General features: G+C 36.8%; 1 protein-coding gene across 3 annotated transcripts in view; it reads right to left on the minus strand.

Moving 5' to 3' along the window:
- The window catches only part of rapgef5a (Rap guanine nucleotide exchange factor (GEF) 5a), a 72,058-nt gene that overhangs the window by 46,137 nt on the left and 3,326 nt on the right, over positions 1-22,595 (minus strand). Inside the window, exons 2-8 of one of the 3 annotated variants that reach the window (XM_041246305.1) lie at positions 21,626-21,679; positions 21,034-21,140; positions 20,556-20,677; positions 16,642-16,810; positions 11,745-11,826; positions 7,738-7,786; positions 4,750-4,826 (exon numbers count right to left, since the gene is read on the minus strand). In XM_041246305.1, the coding sequence (XP_041102239.1) occupies positions 4,750-4,826; positions 7,738-7,786; positions 11,745-11,826; positions 16,642-16,810; positions 20,556-20,677; positions 21,034-21,140; positions 21,626-21,679 (660 nt within the window). Of the gene's footprint in view, positions 1-4,749; positions 4,827-7,737; positions 7,787-11,744; positions 11,827-16,641; positions 16,811-20,555; positions 20,678-21,033; positions 21,141-21,625; positions 21,683-22,595 lie in introns of those variants that run through there. The other 2 variants (XM_041246304.1, XM_041246306.1) reach the window with 2 other exon arrangements.

The raw sequence follows: 22,595 nt of genomic DNA on the forward strand, positions 1-22,595 counted from the left end.
CGGGTCAGCAGGTTGAGGAGGTACTCAGATGTTTTGAAGATGGTAGAAGGAAGATTCGACCATGGAGAAGATCAAAGGAGAGGCTGCTGTCAAAAAGTACACCAAGGCTTCATACAGCGGTGGAAGGCAGTAGCAGACAGTTTCCAAGGTTCAGCAAGAACTTGCAGAATGAATAAAATTGTGTTGAGAATTGTAAGAAAATGCATTTGAGAGCAAAACATTTAATGGCATTTTTAACTTTCATAACTGAAGGAGTGCTGGGGCTATGGTATGGTTCTATACCTTGAGAGCGTTGCAGTTGGTTTCCTGTGGTAATTCATGTTCATTTATTGATTTCCGCAGCGCTGTGATAATCGCAGTTTCTCCGCAACTCTTTTAGATTTCACTCACTTGCCATTTTACGCAGAACATTCGCAACGCAAGCACAGAAAGATGAGAAAATTCAACAGACCTTTGAATAATTTGCCCCATATTTTTTATTGCTAATACTGCTAAAAATCCAAATGTAGTATAATCAGGTTTATTTTATATTAATATACAACAAACCAATCATGGTCAGTCTCGTAAGCAAACACCACACACTACAGTACTATTAATCGCTGTATACGCTGCTTGCTCCAAGTGACGTCACACTGCAGGATACTGGTATCTCAGGCAAAAGAGCAGTTTATTTGAAATCCTGTTTACATCTTTTCCTTTGCTTTTTGATTGGCTTTAACATATTTTTTTTACTTGTTTGTTTCATTTCTGAGAGAAAAGGATGAGTTGTAGTTCACGCACAACTACAACAGCATTTAAATGTGAACAAGGAGAAGGAGATTGCAGTGTTCACTGCTGTATCTCTTATGCTCAGCATCAACATGGTACAATTCAACAGTAAGTTTACAATAATTTCCCACATATGAAGAGACGAGAAACATTTGGCAGAAAAATATCCCAAGAGATAAATTCACAGTAACAAAGCACATATATATATATAGGACACACACAAACAATGCCAGGCAATTACGACCATGATTTATTATGAAACAACTGTCAAACATAAATAATTCAATTGCGTATAACACATTCCCTTCATAGTCACAGAGGTAGCTCTGTTAGTTGCATGCTGCATAAGCACCATTGGCCATTAGTTTTGCATTATTTTGAGATATGCGCATCCTTCAGCGGTTCATTATTAAATGAGATGTATTTTTAAAACATCAAATCATATCTCATAATAAATCAAAATTCGGCACAACATCGTACTTAATATTTTTAGAGGTGTAGCGAGTTAGCATGTACATGTGAAGCAGCTGAAGATTAAATTATTTCCAGATTGGCTAAAGTCTGTGCGCAGTGAAGTATGGAAATATTTAGGTTTTGAGGTGGCTGGTGATGGAATAGTAAAACAATATAACAAGACCTTGTTTTCTCTATGGATATTGTGAAGCAAAGCACCACTACAGTTTTCCTATGTAAATATCAGTTAGCGTCTATATATGTTTGACATTGCAATTGCAATTTCTATTTCTGTGTTTTGGAAGACTTTGATATTATCGATATCTAAATACGTGCACAATGTTGGTATACAATTTTCATATCGTTGCCCACCCCTAACAGATACATAAAAGCTGTATAAATGTGCTACTGTTTCAAATTATGTCAATAGTTAAACAAATGTGCAAACCGATTGGCTAACACACTGTATCCTTGATAACCTGCTAAAGACCTCATCACCAGAAGCTGTAATATCGCTAGACTTTACACAGCTGACACAGTCAGTCCCCCAGCAAAGGAAAAAAAAACAAAAAAAACATATGACTCTTGAAGCTCTGATCTTTAAAGAGCTTTTTTTCAAATATATTTCTATAAATAAAAAATAGTTAAATATGTACTAAAATGTTTACTATGAGGTGACTCAATGACAGAGATACCCTGCAGGCAAAATCCTATTCCATAGAAATAAAAAACAATCGTACATCTCTGGTAATTCCCTTGCTCATACCCTTACCAAAATGAAAAGTGTTTGTCTGTGAAGTCAATGGCAAGTGTTCATCTAAAACGTGTAAACTGTTAACTGTGAACTTGGAGTATTACTAGCAGTTAAAAATACCTTGCGCTAGTTCAGTACAGTTATGAAGCAGCAAGCCACAGAAGCCCCAGCTCCCCAGACTGGTGCAAGGAATCCGTTCATCTTTTAATTTGCTGTCCATGACATCCTCACCCCTGGAAATACATGTCAGTTTTAACCAACATCCCCTGTGACATTGACATGGCCTGCTCAGATTTGATAAAATCACCACAGGATGGGTGAGTTTATCACTCATTGAGAAGCAGTGGTGTGAAATCGCTCCAGCTGAAGCCCTGAGCAGATCTGAATTACAGCAATTCTTCTACGGAGTGTCCAATTATAATACTGTGGCCTGGAGGAAGATTAAATACTCTATAGCTTATGTGAAGTCTTCCGTTATTTAACTGTTTAATGGTTCAGAAGTAACTGAATGTTTGAAGACGCCTGAAATATCTTTCTCATCAGTGAAAGAAAGAAAAATGATATATATATATGTATATATAATAGAGACACCGGTACATACACACTCACAAAGTATATCTCGCAATTACAATTTATCTCAGTTAATGTTGTCTTTTATCGCATATTTAATTGATACAATTACTGCTTCAATCTCACTCAAGTTTGTTTTATTACCGATGCTATTCTAGGAAAATAACAAAATATTTTCATGTGATTGGAGAAGTTTCAAAGAAAACCGAGATGAACACAATTCAGATATTATTATTATTATTTATTATCATCATCATCATCATTATTATTATTTTAAAGTTCTTCTTATTACCTGTAAGGCCTTCCATGATCTTGGACCTTCTTATCTTCAAGATCTGCTGACCTGATGTGTTCCTGGTCGTTCCCAGTGACTGGAAAATGCCAAATCCCTAAAAATTGTCTGAACTCTGTCGGAGCCACGGCATTTAGTTATAATCCCCCTTGTCTTTGGAACTTGCTCCCAGTTCATATCAGGAATGCTAGCACAATAAAATCTGTTAAATCCTGTTTGAAAACATATTTATTTGGGTCTGTTTATTGTAGCTGATTATCTACTAGACACAGGCTTTTTTACATTTTTTTGTAAAGATCCCTGGAATGCTTGCATGAAGAGCACTACATAAGTGAAATTTATATTGTTGTCTGGATTAATACTGTTGCCCCTTCATAGTTTTATATTTATTTACACAGAATTATTCAGAAAAAACGCCAGCATTTGTTGTTAAACTGTTTGAACCAACTGCTAAATTACTGCAGTTACAATTTTACTGTATATTTACTGTATAGTATTCTCTTTTAATAGCTTAAAATTGTCTAAATAAAGCAAAACATTCATTGAGTAACAGTTAATATTCTCCTTAATTGTAAATACTATTATATGTATTGGTTATATTATCATACTTAGCTCGAATTCAACGGCTTGCAGAGATCCTGAATTTCTAAAATTGTAATCTGTCGAAACTGACGAAGTTCTTCATTTTTAGTACTTTGCTCCAATAATGGTTATATGACTAAATGAATTACGGTATGCTAAGAGGGTCAAGACAGAAGAGTGTGATTAACATGCATTAAAAAGACAGGGCTCTAAAGTGTCAATAATTGTTTTGCGTATGCTCCAAAAAAAATGTGCTTGTGTGGACGTACATTTTAATGTAGGCTATTTTAAAAGTTGACTATAAAAAAACTAACATACATTTATTTTATTTTACTTATTTTAAGAAATCAGCAGTGAAGGTTTATTTTATTATTATTACATTATTATTTCGATGTTTCCAGCACTGAAAAAGGTTACACAAGTCTACAGATCTGACGAGACTACATGTATGCATTTAAGTATGTATCATGCACTTAAAACATTAATATATATGATTTTTTTTTAAATCATTAACTGAAAAAGTTCTGGGTACCCGGGTATTTTTCACGGCAGGTACCCGGTTTCGGATTTTCTACCCGTGCCCACCTGTAGTATATATTATATCAAACACACATCAAACTGCAGATTCAGTGTTGGCACACTGCGTTCCGAGACACATTTTAATACAGCCTCTTTGTTTGTCGAGAAGAATTGAATCTCAAAAACCTCAATGTCAGAGGAGCACAACAAATTAGAAGAGAATGGCCAGCACCTAAAACATTTCATTAAAAAAATATATCTTTGTTTTCCATGCCATTTTTTGTTTTGTGTATTTTTATTTTATTTATCTTTAATGTAAAATATTTGAATTTATGTGATCTATTATTGGACTGCCAAGGCATTCAATTAAAGCATACTATGAGTCAGGCATCCAGTACTGGTGCTCCGCGTGGAGTGCAGGTGCACCCTATAGCCTGGAGATCACAGGTTCGAATCCAGGCTATGTCACTGGCAACCGTGACCAGGAGTTCCCAGGGGGCATCGCACAATTGCAAGCGCCGGGATTAATAATAACACAATTGGCAATTCCAAATTGGGGAGAAAACTGGGGTAAAAATAAATAAATGAACAATGTCAAGATAAAGAAACCACTTGTGAAAGTAATGCAAACAAACGCGAGGAAAAAAATACTAAGCTGCGGGTCCTATTGTATTATGCTACTATTCCACTGACATTTTTAAACTGCGAGTTTCTTTTTAAAATAGTGTTACAAAATTATATATGTCACAAGTTAAGGAGTACCTGGTTGTAAGATGCTCAAGTCACAGAGCGAATCAAAGTTGAATCTTACCTTTTCTGTATTAGCTGGGTTTACGGGCTCATCAGGCACAGCTTCAACTGACTCATTTGTTTCCTCTACCTGAGCCACTAGAAATAAATAACGACAATCACTTATTAGCTGCCCCACTTTTGGAAACATACAGGGGCTGCTGCGCTGTACAATATGCTCATTATAACTGTGACAGAAATATAATGAATCTTGGTTGTAAATCTCCCTCCCAACCTGTGAGGGCGCTAAGCAGCAAAAGTAGAGTCCTTTGGATGGGCTGGGCTGACAGTTCTTTCCCAGGGTCAGGAAGTCGGTCAGTCTGGAAGGCGGCGAAACTCTGTTGCAAAAATGTATTGACCCGGAAGGGAAACGACGTAGCAGCTGCAGACTGTAGAGACAGCTGCACTCGTTTACCAAGGGGCCATGCGTGACAGCATAAAAGCGGCTGGAGAATTGCAATCTACTCCTTCGCTTGGTTTTTGTATTGAGACTAGAAGGACCATGAGAGACCCAGAGAATATTCGTGAGTGTTCTGTTTGTGTCTGTTAGTAATTGTCCGTGTTTGTAAACCACCAGGCAGCTAACACGTATCCGGAGCTGTCGTCTTGAGCCAGCACAAAGCCAGATCAACACTTCACCACAGTCACTATAATCACCCCCCATGAGCACTACTGCACACACCCAAACTGGTGACCGTGGCTAGTATTATAGTGGGGCGGATAATGTGTGTTTATTATTTGGGCTGCAATACCTATCTTTTTCCTCTGTGCTTTACATATTGCTGTGAATAGCCAGAGCCTATTGTTTGGTCGCCAAACCGGGATTTACAAAATAAAGTCCCTTTTCCAAACCGGATTACAATTGTCTGTCTGTGATTATTCCTGCACTGCATCACCTCGTCACCTGTTCACAATCAGCAGCCACTTTGCCACAGACTCACATTAGCTGGAGCTTTCAAATGGCTTTTAAACCTACCCCTTACATTTTAAATTACAAACCATAACTGTGCCAAAAATACAGCTTCCAACCCAATTTAAACTGCCGACAAAGCCTCCCCTTCACAATGCCTACAGCTTCATAACAGCATCAGAAATTCAGCGTGTGGGTTCATTCAGAAAGACCTGGGTCCACATCAGGCCTATCAAGTCCACAAGTGGAATCACTGTTCTGGTTTCAACGTAGCCCTCAGTGGAAAGTATTTCACATCACAAAACCACAATCAGAATGGGCACCTTTGCAGAGTCTAAGCTGGAAGGCTTGGCTGCATGCATCTGAACAGTTTAACAAGACGTTGAGGCATACTTGCAGGGCAATGTGGGTAACCAACTGATCAGGTAGTCATTAAAAATGTAACATCAAATAATTGTGTGTTTCATAGAATGTAACAAAAAAAACATAAGCCAGTCACAAAGGCAAGAAATGATTAAGCAGGAAAGGTGTTAACTGAACTGAATTCTTCAGAGTGTGTAACAGGGTGGAGATCCAAAGCATCTCTCTGCCAGCGATGTCACGGCTATATGCCAGGTGTTGGTGTTTTCATGCAAGCCGACAGTATAAACTCCAACACACCACTACTGAAGAGAACGTGTTTAAACTAGTTATATTTATTTAGTGTAAAATGCCCTCTTATATAACAAAGTGAAAAATATGTCACATGTGTTGAAGTACAGCTTGCTTTTTATTCTCCTTCAATGCAAAAATACATGCGTTGTATGAAGCCGTTTTGTGTCAAAATTCTTTTGGTGAAACATCTAACTGGACAATTGTCTGTCACACTATACCGGGTGAACACAATAACTGCTTTAACTTTGCACCAAACTTCACCAAACTATTGTCATACCCTCCTGACCTCCTCTAGATGTTTCGCATGTAGCTCTAATCTGCTAAAGTTTGGATTTGATGTGAATATTTTTAACTTGTACATGCACTCAGTTACTTTCTTACCTAAAGCAGTCCAAAAACATTACATCATCACTCTATGCCATATCAGCCCAAAGCACATATTGTAGGGACTAGAGAGCAATCAGTTATTCAAGCTACACTGGAAGGTACAGTAAAACACACTGTTTATTGCACAGGCAATACACACAGCAGACTACTTTCTGAAGTTAAAAGCCAGAGGAAGCTAGTTAGGCATCATTTGATTTTAGTTTCTAACACCTAAAACTGAAGCAGCACACATTCAATATCACATAGAGTATATCACGTTAGCCTTTTTGTTCTTGAAAATGCTAAACACGATTGCAGCGTTATAATAACAGGAGAAAATTAAATTTCCTAATGCTATTGATTATCAGATTTGAATCCACGTAAACATGTTATTTATGGTTCGTGGTGTTTTGAATGGATTGTCTGCTTCACTTCAAATCTTACTTGACTTTTCATGATACCGGTAGGTGATCTGTCATTTTTTTTGGCTGGATGCCATGATTGATTGTAATGGGATTATAAGGACCTGTATGAGCCTGCACTGTTTATAAATACTATAAGAAATTTACTGCATATTCAACAATTGAGGTTTTTACCAACCTACTCTACAGCATCCCAACAAGAGTATTGGAGAATATTTGGAGCCAGGGGAATTAAATACTACAGTAAATTAAATTCACAGGTTTATACAAGACATAAAATGTTGGCCACTATAACAAATATATCTGATGCACATTGCACATTGCATATGCATTATATCTTATAAGGTAGTGGACAGGAAACGGAGTAAATGATTATGAACTGGGCATCTGGGCAAGGAATCAGCATATTAGACCCACCTTGGACAATCAGGAAACAATTACCCTCAAAACTCCAAAGGTTTATTCACACATGTATTTACTCAGAATGTTTAACAGTTAAAGCCATCAGTGCAAAATATATGATAAGTCCCATGCTTTTCCCATTGCATTGACAGACCCAAAGCCAGTCCCTTTGCTTTATACCGTAGTTTCTATTGTTTTAACTACAATAAGCTGCTGTTACAAGTTTACCAAAGAGCATAATGAGAGCAATACTTACATGATTTCCTTGCTTTCCGTGCAAGAGCAGCTGCCAATTCATTCTGCACCTAAATATCCAGAATAAAAAAAAAAGTTAATTGCTAATAAAAAACCCTGCTCTTTATTTCTGATTAACACCAATGTCATTTAGAGATTCAGATCAATGGTGTTATTCAACATATTTTATTCACTTTTTTTTTTATTAACATGGTGAAAGTAGTGCTTTCTTTTCCAGTGAGCTTACTTTGTTTTGCACAGTGTATGACCAAAATAGATATTTTAAAAATAACGAGGTACCATGTTACTACAGTACTTTCATACATTTGTTCATGCTATCTTTATGTCGTGCATCATCTTCACTCGCACGCACATACAGTGTTTTTGAATCATCTCTATATATCTCATCTGATTACATACCTATGTGCTTTTATGCTAGGCGTTATCACGTTCTCATTGAATTGTGTTTCACTCCTATCTTAAAAGACTCATATCTTTACAGAGTGTGGGTGATTCAGTTTCTCACCCAAATCTCAACTTTGCTGTGCTATTAGGAGACGTGGTTTCAGTTTGAGTAGACGTCAAAAGAAAATCATATTAAGCCCATGGGTGAAAGCATCTTTACCTCACTTGAACGATGGCACATGGTTGCACTATAAATACATGATGCAGGGATATGTTTCCTCTAGGAAGGACTGCATTACAACACAAGTTATAGGATTTTGATGGTCTCCATTTACTCCACACCACAAGCAACCACATCCTTCAATAAAATGTCAACTGGCACATTACTTGTGAGAAGCCCTGGACTAAATAGCAAAGGTGTCCCTTTTCTTCAGTAATCTGCAAGATTGTAACAAATGCTTTTTTGAGGGAACAATCCCCAAACATCTAAAAGGGCCATTCATTTCAGTGCTGTTTGTCTTCCACCCAGGTCATTACTGATGACTTGCAATCATTTCCAAGTGAAACTGTACTGTGGTTTGCATATCCACAATTAGTGACTTGAAATCATTGCCAACTGATACTGCACTGTGGTTTACATGACTGCAACACAACTGTCAAGATTGCAGTAAAGACAGCTGTCTAAACCACAGAAAACGGCATTGCAATTTAACCATGCCTGGTACAGTAGTCTCCAGCTAAGAGAACACCCCCCGGGAAGCAATGTTCTCTTAGCCAAAGTGTTCTTTAAGACAGTTGACCACAGACACAATATGAAATCAATAAACAAATAAATATCATTAACTTGTCATGATGCACGTGCATCAACATATTACATTAACAGAGAATAAGAGGAAAGCAGTAGGCAAGCTTATGTTAATAACTATAATAATAAGGTAACAGACTGTGACAGGCAGCCGGGTCACTGGTTCCTGCACAAGTGTGTGTGCCTGGGAAAAATCAGTTGAGACGTGTTGCTAAGCAACCAGCTGAGTGACAGGCTCGCCCTGAGCAAAGCTGATTGGGAAGTCTGGATTGGCTGGGGGGCATGCCTGGGGATGCTGCGCAGAGCTCAAAGTGGCTGCGCTATAGCTCGGGGGGGCTGCAATGCCATGGACACAAAGATGGGTGCCGAGTGTTTGTTGACACCGAGGAGGGAAGCGTCCGCTCTACAGGAACTACTACCAGGCAACCCTTTAACTGCAAGACGGGGCCTGTGAAGTCGATTGCCTAGCCAGGACCGTCGGAATGGCTCGGAGTCCCTGGGAGGCCAGGACTTCAGAAACCACAGAACAGAAGTATGTCAGCTTAGGGAATGTGGGGAGAGTTACGCAGAGCAGTCGGTTCCTAGAGTGGGACTTTCCTTTTAGTGGGACTAGCGCTCGTCATTTTGTGTGCCAAACTTATTTTTTACTTTGTTTTTATTTCTGTATTAAATGTGACACTAGGTCTACCATTGCTGGTACCCTACTGTCAGTCCTGTGTTGAAAATTAAATGTGTCAGTATTTATAAACTAACTGTCAAACTAAATTAACACAGCACCCCTACACACACTACGCAGCAGCAGCAGCTCTAGATTATGAATACCTGTACAGGAGCGATATTCAAGACATGCACACAATTATTTAACTTGAATGGTGAAGCAACTCACCAGAACAGAAAATTGCTCAGCGACTTGTATATCTGATTCAGGTTTTTTTTTCAGGAGCTTTAAGAATTTCCAACTTTTTGTAACAAAAGAAATATTGGCGTATTTCACCGTTTGTTTCCATGCAATTTTGTAGAGATCAGGTGCGCTCATGGAAATCAGAATATAAAACGAGGCAATAATATGACGCCGGTTCTGGAAAGATTTAATAAACCAATCAGTGTGCCTCAAGACAGTCTTCCGGTGACAAGTCACATTCGAAAACACTGACTAAACCATTTGAATTTAAGTTTGATGATGAGCTATCGGGTTACAAAACAGTACTGTATCAGTTGAGAGTGAATCACTAGCTGTGCCAAAAAGGTGTTCTTTTAAGCAAAGTTCCTGTTCCTTTAGCCAGAGCATTTACAATGGGAAAAATCAGTCTCACCACAAGGGTGTTCTATTAGGCGAAGTGTTCCTACACACGGAGACTACTGTATTAGGAAAAGTGTGCGAAACAAAGTTTGGAAAGGAACTGTGACTGAAGTTTACCGTCACACCTGCCTACAAATACTTCTTAAAGGCAATTACAGTATCAGCACATCCCTATTTTTGATATTTGTGTTATCTGATCACCTAAATAAGTCTTGTCCATGAAATTATGCTTCTCTGGCTATTAAACCCAAGTCATCTTCAACATCTTGCAAAACACAATTGTTTTTAATGTTTCATTCCATAACCAAGTCCTAAAAAATGTATTAAAAAGATTGTGGGTCTGCCATGAATTATACTGATTTCCAAATCTAAAAAAATAAACTGAAAACAAAAAATCAAATAAAAGGTAAAATAAAATATTCCCTAAAATACATGTACATTAGTAATGACCAAACTGGTAACGGATGCATATTGGTTATGGGATTATTTTAGTCTTAAAACATGCATGGAGTATTCACTGGTTTGATGGGTTTCAGGAAGACTAATAATTAATATAATTAATCTAATAATATTAATAAGTTTCTCACAGGTTTTCCAAATCGCTCTTCCAAATATTAGAACTCTTCATTATTTATTTTGTATAACTAACTTGCAAACAGCCATGTTCCTACTCAGCTCCTTGCTCTAGGGACTGTCTATCAATTACCACACTGGCACTTATAAATATGCATTGGCTCATCTATAATACATCATTACAGTTTGGTGAATCAAGTCATTTCTTGGATGTACATGCAGATTAATCCACTCACAGAATATGATGGTGACTCCATGGACCACCAACAGTGCAGATGCTACTGTAGAATGATGTCTGTGTAAGACAATGGCTGCTGATAGTGTGTGCATGTTTCTACTATTGTATGCTGAGGTGTTCTCTGTGGCCATAGGACTATGTCACGATACACTTGTAGCTTTTGGTTTTATTTCTGTAGTGTGTGAAATAGAACTAGTTTAAGCTGGAAGAAGAAAGAAAATCCACCACAGAGAACAAAGGAAAAATGTAAACGGTCTAGGACTTATTCAGGTATCCAAGAATAAAGCAGAAAAGTAAACATTACGTTTTAAGGGTTTTTTTTTTAAAGCATTTTAAAGTAATGCTGTATAATAGCAATGATTAATAGCCTAATTTATGTAATTTACCCTGTTTCTGCTTGTTATAAGAAAATCACGGTTCTAGTACACACCCTCTGAACATTGTCTGTCAATGTAGACTGTCAGTGGCAACACAGTAACTACAACAGTAATAGCAACTAGTCTCCAGTTTGAATGACAAGTTGTAGAAATCAGACAACTGAATGCAGCGTTATTTGTAATATACATACAGACAGTACAGAGCACACAAACAGTACAGAGCACACAGACAGTACAGAGCACACAGACAATATGGTGCACACAGACAGTGCGGAGCACACAGACAGTACGGAGCACACAGACAGTACGGAGCACACAGACGTTTCCTTACCGTAGATGTTAATCGTTCTAGTGCTTTCAATTGAAGAACTTCATTACAGAATTGTTTTTTATCCTCGGTTTCTTCCTCTGGCCTACAAAAAATAAAATAAATGGCAACACTAATGAAATACATTCCAGAATTGTGTTTTGAGATGCTGACACCTTTGAAGAATGTCCCCGTGAATACTGCACTCTAGCCTTTTGTATTTCTTTAAAAAAAAAAAAAAAAAATATGGGCACATTTTAGTAAGGTGTAAAACAATTTAATGGTAAATTTGTTAATATAATACTAGCAATATGATAATACTTATGTTTTTGTATGTTTTATATTGTTAAAAATGTTCTTTTTAAAAAATTGCTTTTATATTTGCATTTGCTTCAAATAATGTGAATCAACCAGAATCCTTTTCTATTATTGTCTATACAGTACACATTCCAAATTAGAAACATTATATCCGTTTGTACAACCCTCCAGCCTGACTGTCATACAGCTGTACTATAATTGTTCTAAAATTTGCTTTGACGTATTCCCATATGATATCTCCGTCTCAATTTTGTATTCACATATGCAGAGTTAGGAATGACCTTGGTAAAGCCACATTTCAGTAAGAGGTTCGTAGCGACAGAGAAGCTGCATTCCATTTTAAAGTTGCCTGACAGTTTGAATGCTCATAATCTGCATCCCTTAACCTGGTATCTTCTATTCGGTTCATATATTGACAAAGCACTTTACTTACACATGTTTGTAATGTATTTTTTTGGTTGAAACTCATTTCAACTGAGTCATTTTTTTTTTTTTTTTTTTATTAAAAAGATGATAGGCCCCAAGTATCACAGCAAAGATCTTTACAGGTTTTGGGATAAAACACACACACACACACACACACACACACACACACACACACACACACACACACACACACACACACACACTGTTTTGGATAAAATTTAAGCTTTTCACAAAATTCAACTGGATTTTTGTGCATATTGAAGTAACTGGTTAGATGTGTCAGATTAAAACACCTGTCAGGGTTCTCTATGGTTGACACACAGTGCTCATGAAGCCAGTACTACTGACAAAGATCAGTTGCTCTCAAGAGTGAAATGTTGTTATGGGGTGAGAGGAGAGGAGGGCAATTCATGTTGACGGTTGTGCCTGGGGGAAGAATGTGTTGTTTAGCATTATAACATGTATCTACAAAGTCCGTGGTTTAAAAAAGATTCAAAACAAATCTACAGGTACTAAAAAATGTAAATGTAGTGACAATAGTTTATTTATTGATTTTTCAAATTTCTAATCTAGTGTTTTATCTCATCATATTTTAGTTGTAAAGTTTAAAGTTGTTGTTTTCAATCTTTATATTTAATCTCATAAAACCAACTCAATTCAACTGACTACATAAAGCAAGATTTCACAGATAAAGGAACAAACAGGTTGCAATTTATTATTTTATTCTGTGCATGCTTGTGACTAGGATGGCTGCAGGGCTGATGTCAGACCAGGAACATAAACAAGGAATGGCGGGGCAAACAGACGCTACGGCGCTCAGCGTTTTATTAAACACCACAAATAAATACCTACACTAAACAAAACACTGATCTAAACAAAAAAGGCACAAGGGCCAAAACAAAACAACGCTGAACAATGAACACAAGTAGTGTGCTGGTTACAACTCCCAGCATATGCAGCAATTGTATTTTATATCTTTTCAGTAGACTCGTGTCTCTTGTCTCGCCTCATGTATCTTGACATTCTCAACTTTGTGTAGCCAAACTGCAGTATGTATGTATGTATGTATGTGTGTGTATGTATGTATATATATATAATATATATATATTATATATATATATATATATATATTAGTATATATATATATATATATATATATATATATATATATATATATATATATATATAAAGAAAGGGGAGGGACATGCCGCCATAATGCTAAAAAAAAAAAAAAAAAACATTAAAAGTTAAGTTTACCATTTAAATACAGCTTTGGAGGTTGATTTATTCAACCCTTTCAACCCTGCCTGATTTGTATTTGTAGTACCAGGGAATCCACCTAGATTATATCACCCATTTTTATGAGTTTCCTTGGACAAAGAATGATGCAATCCAGGGCTATTCTAGTGCTGTAAAATGCTCGAAATAATTCAATTTTATTTTTATATAGCACCTTTTGCAACAAGTTGCCACAAAACGCTTCACAAAGGCAAAAGGAATACATATTACTGAACAACAGAAAGCATTTAAAAAAAAGAACAGAATAAAAACCGCAGAATATATAGACGGTGTTATAAAAATATGATTTTAATCTAGAAAAAAATAAAATAAAAATCAGTGGGAACAATATGTGGGCAAGAGGATATCAACACATCTGGATGAAAATGCCAGGCTATAGAAATGGGTTTTTAGTCTAGACTTGAAGACATTGACTGAAGGGGCTTTTCTAATTGTGATGGGCAAGTTGTTCCATAATTTAGGTGCCACATAACTAAAATATTTTTTTCTTAATAGGTACAGATGGCAGGCCAGCATCCAGTGATCGGAGTGGACGATTGGGGACATAGGCTTCCAAATGATCTTTAAGAAATGGAGGTGTGAGACCATTTAAACCCTTATACGTTAGCAGCAACACCGTAAAATCTATTCTAAAACTAACCGGTAGCCAATGCAAAGATGCCCGCACCGGGGTGATATGCTCTTGCCTCTTGCCCAGAGTTAAAGTTCAGCATTTTGTACAAGCTGAAGGCGAGAAATAATTTTTGGTTAGTCCCAATGAAGACCATTGCAATAGTCAATCCTAGAGGACATAAAATCATGCATTAATCTCTCTGCATCCTGCCTAGAAAGAATACCTCTCAGTCTTGCTATATTTCTTAAATGAAAAAATGACATTTGTGACATTTTTAATGTGTGCTTCAAAAAAAAGTTCTGTATCAAATATAACATCTAGGTTTTTTTTTTTTTTTTTTTTAACTCTGCCCTAAAATCTGTACAGAGTCCATCAGATAAAACATCAATCAAATATGTATCTTCATGCTTTCTCCGAGACCCCAGTATCATCACTTCTGTTTTGTCTGTATTTAACATTAAAAACTTATTAAACATCCAGTTCTTAATGTCAGCAAGACAGGTATTCAAAATGTTAGCAGCAGATACATAGTCCTGTTTGATAATGACTAGCAAAACTATTTTATATAAAAAGTACAATGAAATCAAAAGTAATCTGGGTGTGCATAGAATTGTTGTACAGCAGTAAGTCAGTGTATTCCTGTGTTACCCTCATTGCTTGCTCTGATAGCACTGTCTCACAGTGACACCTGCTGGAAAGGAGGAAGTAAGGAGGTGATAGGTTTGGAATTTAAGTTTGGAAGAATGTGGTTAAAATCTCATCCCTGCCATTTTTTTTTTTTTGGTTTGCAGAATGTGGCTGGGGATTATATGATTAACTGAGGATCAATTTAGCTCAACCACATGATATAAAAGACGATGGTTAGTTTAAGAGAAAGGTTAGTGTCTGGAAGGTGATTTGTCCTGAAAGGTTTAGAAGAGAGTGCTTGTCTTTGTTTTTCTGTTCACTGCAATCTTGTTTTCTTTTGCATCTGTTTTTATGTTCTGTGTTCACCATATTGTTTCGGAGGTAGAGGGCTGGGCTCTCCTCATTAGTTAGGGGCTTTAATTGTTTAGTTGGTGCCCACCATGGCAAGGTTGTTTGTTTGTTTATATCCTTTTTATTCGTGTACTCTAATAAACTTGCCCAATAGCGCTTTCCTCAAACATCCTGTGTCATCTGTCTGCCTCTACCTGTACACAAAAGCATCAACACTGGAAAGTCGCCTCTTTCATCTCTTTGCAGAGGTATTAACATTGTTGCAAATGTGCACGTCAATTGTGGATTTCACTATGTGTAATATGTAATTGGGAAATGTTTTATGAATTGCTTTTATATAAGCTGTTCTGGAAGCTTAACCATGTTTGCATTTTGTTTTAAAATCCTTAAAACAAACCATGAAAGTAAGAGAAAAAAAAAAAAAAAAAACATTTAATCAACTGCCTGCAAAAAACTGTGTTCTGTTTACTCTCATTTTAAACACAGCAAGGTTTGAAGCAGCAGCATGTAAATAATATTCAAACCAATGCAAAATCTGTCAGGAGCCAGTAGAAGGAACTACAGAGTTTTTTTATTTTAAATAATAAATACAGGCGTTGAACACATAATTAGAAATCCTTGCAGTATGCACAGTAGCACACACCCTAGTTTGTGCAAATGGATTTAAGTTGTATTGTGCAATATATAAAAGTTGCCTCTCCCTTTAGCAACTGTTCTAGAAAAAGAATATGAGAAGAGTCATAAGCTTGGTATTAAACGTATCTCTACTCATCTACTCTACGCATTGTCTTTGCCTCTAAGATGTCAGAAATACACTCGCATGATGTGCATGTTTAGGCACTTCACTGCATAACCCATTGAATTTCCCTTTTCACAGCACAATGAAGTGAGCAAAATGTATTCCTAAGTTGTTTTAGTGCTATCCTGCCTATGGGTGATTTACATATTTTCCAGTGAGAAAAAGTCACAGCACACTTTGAGTATATGTAGAGTGACATATTTGGGGCAATGTATGTATGTGTGCATGTGTGTATATATATTCAGTTTCATGTGTATATATATTCAGTGTCATGTGCAAAATGTCAAGTTTCAAAGATGTGTAAATGAGAATGGAACAATTTGTAGCCTAAATTCTGAGCAGGGATGGGCCTTTGTACTGTAGTGATGTCATTAAAATAAATAAATAAATAAAAATAAAAACACAGACATCACTAGTTCTTCCTAATTCCAAATATTATGGCATACTTGGATATTAAAATGCTAATAAAATAACATTGCTGTACTTACTGATTGATGACAGCGATCCTGAACTGAACATAAGGAACCAGCTGCATGAGAAGCCGAACCCCATTGTGCCACTCCTGCTCATTTCGGAACTGGCAGTCCTGAACATCACACTCCTCGTAGGAGAATTGGTAGTAAGTGTTAGCATCTTCAAACACATTGTTCTGGTCAACTGTCAAAATCAAAAAATAAATAAATAAAATCAGTGAATTCCTTTTGCTTTCTTTTTATAATCGGCAAAAGGGATGTTGACACATTATATTTTAACTGTTTTTCTAGCAATGCAACGCCTATTCACATGTTGTCTCACCACTGCAACCCACTAACCGAGGAGGACTTCAGATTAACAGTAGATACATATTTCCCCTGTCAATTGAGTCTACTCTTTTCACCCTTTGAACCCAAAAAACTAATTTTCCGTAATCTCCGAGAACATTGGAGACGAGGGTACATTCTGGACTTGTCAGTCATCTGACCAGTTGGGGTGACAGATGTGTGATGAAGTGAACTCTCCCCAGAAAATTTTCCTCCATAACTTGTGGGTTCACAAAAAGCAAATACATCCCTCCCTTTTTGCCCCTAGTCAAGATCTTTATTCTGGATCAAGCAGGCAACAGATCTCCACACATTACAGCCTTGGCTCTGGTAGGAGTGGGAACAGCATTATCAGACATTTTGGTTCAGGATAAAACCTTAGCGGTTGCAGTAATTTTAATAAATGCACACCCTGTATATAATGCAGACCACATGACTGAGACGTCTTTGGTTATATCTTGATAGAACACCACTGAGTATACAGCACAACATTTATATAACAAACAGAACTGTAAAAGGGTGTGTTTTAGAGTCAGTAAACAAAGAGTTAAGTTTGTCTACCCTTGAGATAGAATTGCATTAATGGCCAAGCAAGGACTTGAACTTGCGGCATTTTGCACTGCCGCTTCAAAGCTACCCACTCCCTCATAAATTCCACATTGCCTCATCATCGCTGTGTTCCTTTATTATATCACACCCTATTATTATTATAGCTCTACAAGAAAAAGCCCTACCTCCCGTGTTGCAGTTTGGAAAATACGAGGTCAGTAACTCCTGTAAATAACTAGGTGCTAATCCATTTAGGGCCTTGTAAATTAACAGCAAAATCTTAAAATCAATTCTATACTGCAGAGGGAGCCAGTGTAATGAGACCAAAACAGGGGTAATATGTTCACTTTTCCTGGTTTTAGTCAGAATTCTAGCGGCAGCATTCTGAACAAGCTCCAAGCGGGATACCACACTTATTGGGTCACCAGAAAAATGTGCATTACAATAATCAATTCTAGATGAAACAAATGCATGCATTAGTCTCCCGGCATCAGATACAGAAATAATTGGTCTAAGTTTGGCTATATTTCTCAAATGGTAAAAAGATACTTTAACTTCCCTAATATGAGTCTCAAATAAGAGATCAGGATCAAAGATGACCTCCAAACTCTTAATTTCTACTTTAAGATTTGATGAGAGACTGCAAGGGTCAAGCTCATGTAATCCCACATTTCCTTTTGGTTCTGTGAGCCTACTACCATAACCTATAATCTGAATTCAACATTAGAAAATTCTGTGACATCCAGTGCTTGATGTCTGTAGGACAAGTAGCTAATAACACCCAAACAGAAAAAATTCCTGGCTTTAGGGATAAATATAGCTGGGTATCATCAGCATAGCAATGGAAGTTCACTCTGTGTCTGCGGATAATGTCACCTAACGGTAGCATATATAATGACAACAGCAAGGGACCTAGAATGGAGCCCTGTGGAACACCACAGACAACTTCCGATAATGCCAATGCTACCTCCCCAATAGAGACGAACTGAAGCCTATCAGAAAGATTAAGGTCTGAACCAAGACATGATAACGCCAGACAGTCCCACTGTGCTTTCAAGACAGTAGAATGGTCTACAGTATCAAAGGCAGCACTTAGATCTAGAAGAATTAAAACTGATGGAAAGTCAGTGTCAGAGCTTATCAGCAGATCATTCACAACTCTGACAAGGGCCATCTCGGTGCTGTGTGCAGCACGAAAACCAGACTGAGTATACCATTAAGAGTTAAAAATGTTTGTAATTGAATTGCAACAACTCTCTCTAGAAGCTTATCTAAGAATGGTAGGTTGGAGATTGGCCTATAGTTATTGAGGACTTTAGGGTCCAAATTGTGCTTAATCATAGGCCTTACCACAGTGACCTTAAGAGCTGAGGGGACTATACCAGAGGAAAGTGAACCATTTATAATGTTTAAAATGTGGGTACTAATAACATCATGAACATCTTTTAATAGTTTTGTAGGAATAGGATCAAGCAAGCATGTAGTAACTCTCATATGTTGAACTAGCTCTGTCAGTTCCTGTAAGGCAATCAAAGAAAAAGCCCCCATAGTAGCCTTAATAGGTGTAGTTGGTAAAATTGTGCTGGAGTCCTCCTTAATAGAAGGTGCCTGTGGAATCTAATTTCTGGTATCTAGTATTTTATTTTTAAAGAAATGTAAAGAAGTCATTGCAGCTGTGAGAGGAGCCAATGTCAAGGGTAGGACTATCATGGGAAGGATTTATTCATTTATCTATGGTAGCAAAAATAAATGTAGAATTATTTGTATTTGTTTAAATGAAATTAGAATATGAATACTACATTTTAAAAAAACTGAATAGAAATGATCTAGCCAACGCCAGCGCCTTCCTATATTTAACCAGATGGCCCTTCCATGTGATGTAATGAACATGCTGTTTAGATTCCCGCTATCTCTGTTCTATTTTACGACCCTCATATTTCATCTTATGAGTTGTATCACTGAACCCCACTATACTGCATATCAATGACTGATGAATCATGCTAGATGTTATTAGAGCTTTAAAATAGACATTAGTAACCTGTTTGTGCTAATTCCACAGACGTCAGGAAAATCCCTTTTTGAAGATATCGTTTTTTATTACAGAAAAATGTTGTATATGGTTTTTAAAAAATGTAACGTGTGCTTTTTTGGGGTTATTTGTAAGAAACAAGGGACATGTTTTACAAAGCACTTCTGTGTATTTAGCAGGCTTCTAACTAGTTAGCGTACACTTACCAATTTCACAGAATCTTGACAACTTTTTTTACACTTTATAGTCTGTTTCAAAGCTCTTTTTCAAATTGCCCGCTCTAGTGCACTGGGGTTTCTGATCAGGGGTGTGTCCTCTAAATCACTGCAGGAAGAGCAATTTAAAAATAAAAACCATAACAACCATTGCTCTGGCTTTTCTGCTCTGTACCACATCATGGATCGCTATTGCTGTGTTACCTGTCTGACACACTCCTGATCTCAAACCCCAGTGCACTAGAGCGGACATTTTGAAAAGAGCAGAAACAGACTTTAAAGTTGTGTGTAAAAAGTTGTCAAGATGTTAATAAAAGAAATGACGGGTATGTTATTTAAACAGTTGTAGCAACACATATTTTTACACTATTTTTCGGAACAGTGAAACAGGCCCCAGGAAATTCGGGGTACTGATTTATAACTGCTCAGCTTGAGAATTTTACAAATATTTGTATTCATAATGTAATTAAAACAGAGATATTCTAGTATTACCTGCTCAAACATTATCCCTCTAATGTCCTTTCTTTAGGTTACAATAACCTTATCATGTACTGAAGCAGCCATACTTTTCTACTTTCACATTCTCACAGTAATATTTTAAATCCGCACAGCAACCCCTATTTTGAACATGATATGACTGATTAGCGTGAAAACCTAAATATACAAGCATTCAGTCATGGGAAATATGCTAATGGACGCTTTTCACCACGGAAGGGTAATCTGAAATCTGACATTTTTTGTCAATGCCCTGATCTGTTTGCTTCATTGATCCGCCCAATAAACACAGAACTGCTTACAGAAACACCTACCTGGAAGCAGAATCCCCAGCTCCAGCAGGATCTGCCAGACCCCGGCAGCAACAACCCTGCACTGGATAAACAGGCACTGCTTCAGGATCCACTCAACCAGCTCCAATCCAACATAGCTTCTCCTAGAGCAGAAACATTAGAACACTGTGTACTGCACAGAGTTTAGAGAGCAAACAAAGCAAGGCGCTGTCAAAACTATTCAAGAGACTATACAGTGGCCTTCAGATTTAAGATGCAAAATATATTTAGATATCTATATATATATATATATATATATATATATATATATATATATATATATATATATATTATATATTTGTATGCAACAAATGCTACGCTGATATGATAAAAATGTATACCTTCATTAGTAAAGACTATAACTATTTATTATTGGCTACAGTATATAGCAAAAACAGAGGGCTCAAAAGTACAAGGACTGGTTTCCATGATTATTTTAACAATCAGCATTTGAAGTTACCTTATAATCCGTGCCAGCTGAATTTGGTCTTTTGCAGGATGAGGGCTGGCAGCAATAAAAGCATTTCTCACAGCTCTTCCAGCGCATGGGAAACTCTGAGAGCAGGCCTGGTGGGAATCAAACAGGAAGAATGAAATAATATAGTCTTCTGTTTACCCTGTACACAATCAAATGGCATGCATGTTTTTAACAAACAAGCAAACTAACACATCAGAATGACATCAGTTTTATATACAGTCATAGCTACTTACATAAATGTCCTAACAAATTGATACAGCACTACCTCTCATAACACTAACTAAGCCAATATAAGAGGCATTAGTAGACCACAGAAACTCAAACTTGCAAGCTGGCATGCAAAAACAAAACACATGATGTGTGTGCATGGTTACATATAGTTGACAAATGTGAAATGATATTGGCATAACGAGATACGTCTGGCTAGAATGGGATTCAACAGTAGGGCAATCATTAATGCTTTTCTGATGCAGGCAGACTTCTTCATCATTGATAACGCTTATGACCCTGAAACCTCTGGGTTGTCTAGTAATGGTCAAACAAACAACATCTAAATATGTTTGACAAACCTTACCTTCCATTTTGAATTTTCTGTCCCTGAGCTTGGAGTGGCATCTGGTTCTACAATCTGCTTTAGAGACAAAACAATAGCATTTTAGAATCACTGGGCTCCAAGGAGAAGGCAGGAAAGCAAACACACCTTTCCAGGTGACAGGAACTAGAAACACTGCTCAAGTGAAAGTCCAGCAGTGCAGCCAAGACAAATATTTCAAAACTGAAACAGGCATTGGCTGAATGTTGAAAAATATTCTGAAGTATAAATTAGCACATTCCTGTTGTTTAGAAGTACTGAAATATCATATATACTACATGATACCATAAAAAGAAAATGTCAATAGGTTTGCTGGGGCACAGGTTATATTTTATACTAGAAATTTGTTTAATACTGTATAACAGCATTAAAGCTAAAGTGTGACTTTCCCTAAAAGTGAAAGCAAAAAAAAAAAGTGAATGTAGTAATACTCATGCATCCACTGATAAAAGCAAATATAATATACAAATAATTGTTGCGTTCATTAAATATTTATATTATGAAAATGTAAAACTTGCTTTCATTGTTCACACACCAAAATGCGTACTTTCTAAAACCTACGTGCATTAAGTCCAATAAGCTTACAGAACTAACAAAAGCCATTATTTTGATCTAGTCCAAGCATATTCCATCATCAATAAGTTTATGTAAGTGCTGTTTTTACTGTAGGTTGACTGTGTCATGTTAGTCAAAAGCTGATTTTTTTCCAAAAAAGCTAAAGCATAATTTTCCTTCTTAGCTTAAGAAGCCTCTTTTTAAATTACAGTATCATGAAAACAATAGATTTGATTTATTTATTTTTTACAATGATATTAATAATCTGAAGTAATGGACTGGAAACGCCTTGGGCCAGTTAACACCCAAAGTCTTGTAGTTGTTTTAGCAGCTTGCACTTCATCAGTGGAGTTAAGGTACAAACCACATCTGTTGACATACTTTTCTGTCAGCACAG

Source organism: Polyodon spathula, chromosome 3 (genome assembly GCF_017654505.1).
Source record: "Polyodon spathula isolate WHYD16114869_AA chromosome 3, ASM1765450v1, whole genome shotgun sequence".
NCBI lineage: Eukaryota > Metazoa > Chordata > Actinopteri > Acipenseriformes > Polyodontidae > Polyodon > Polyodon spathula.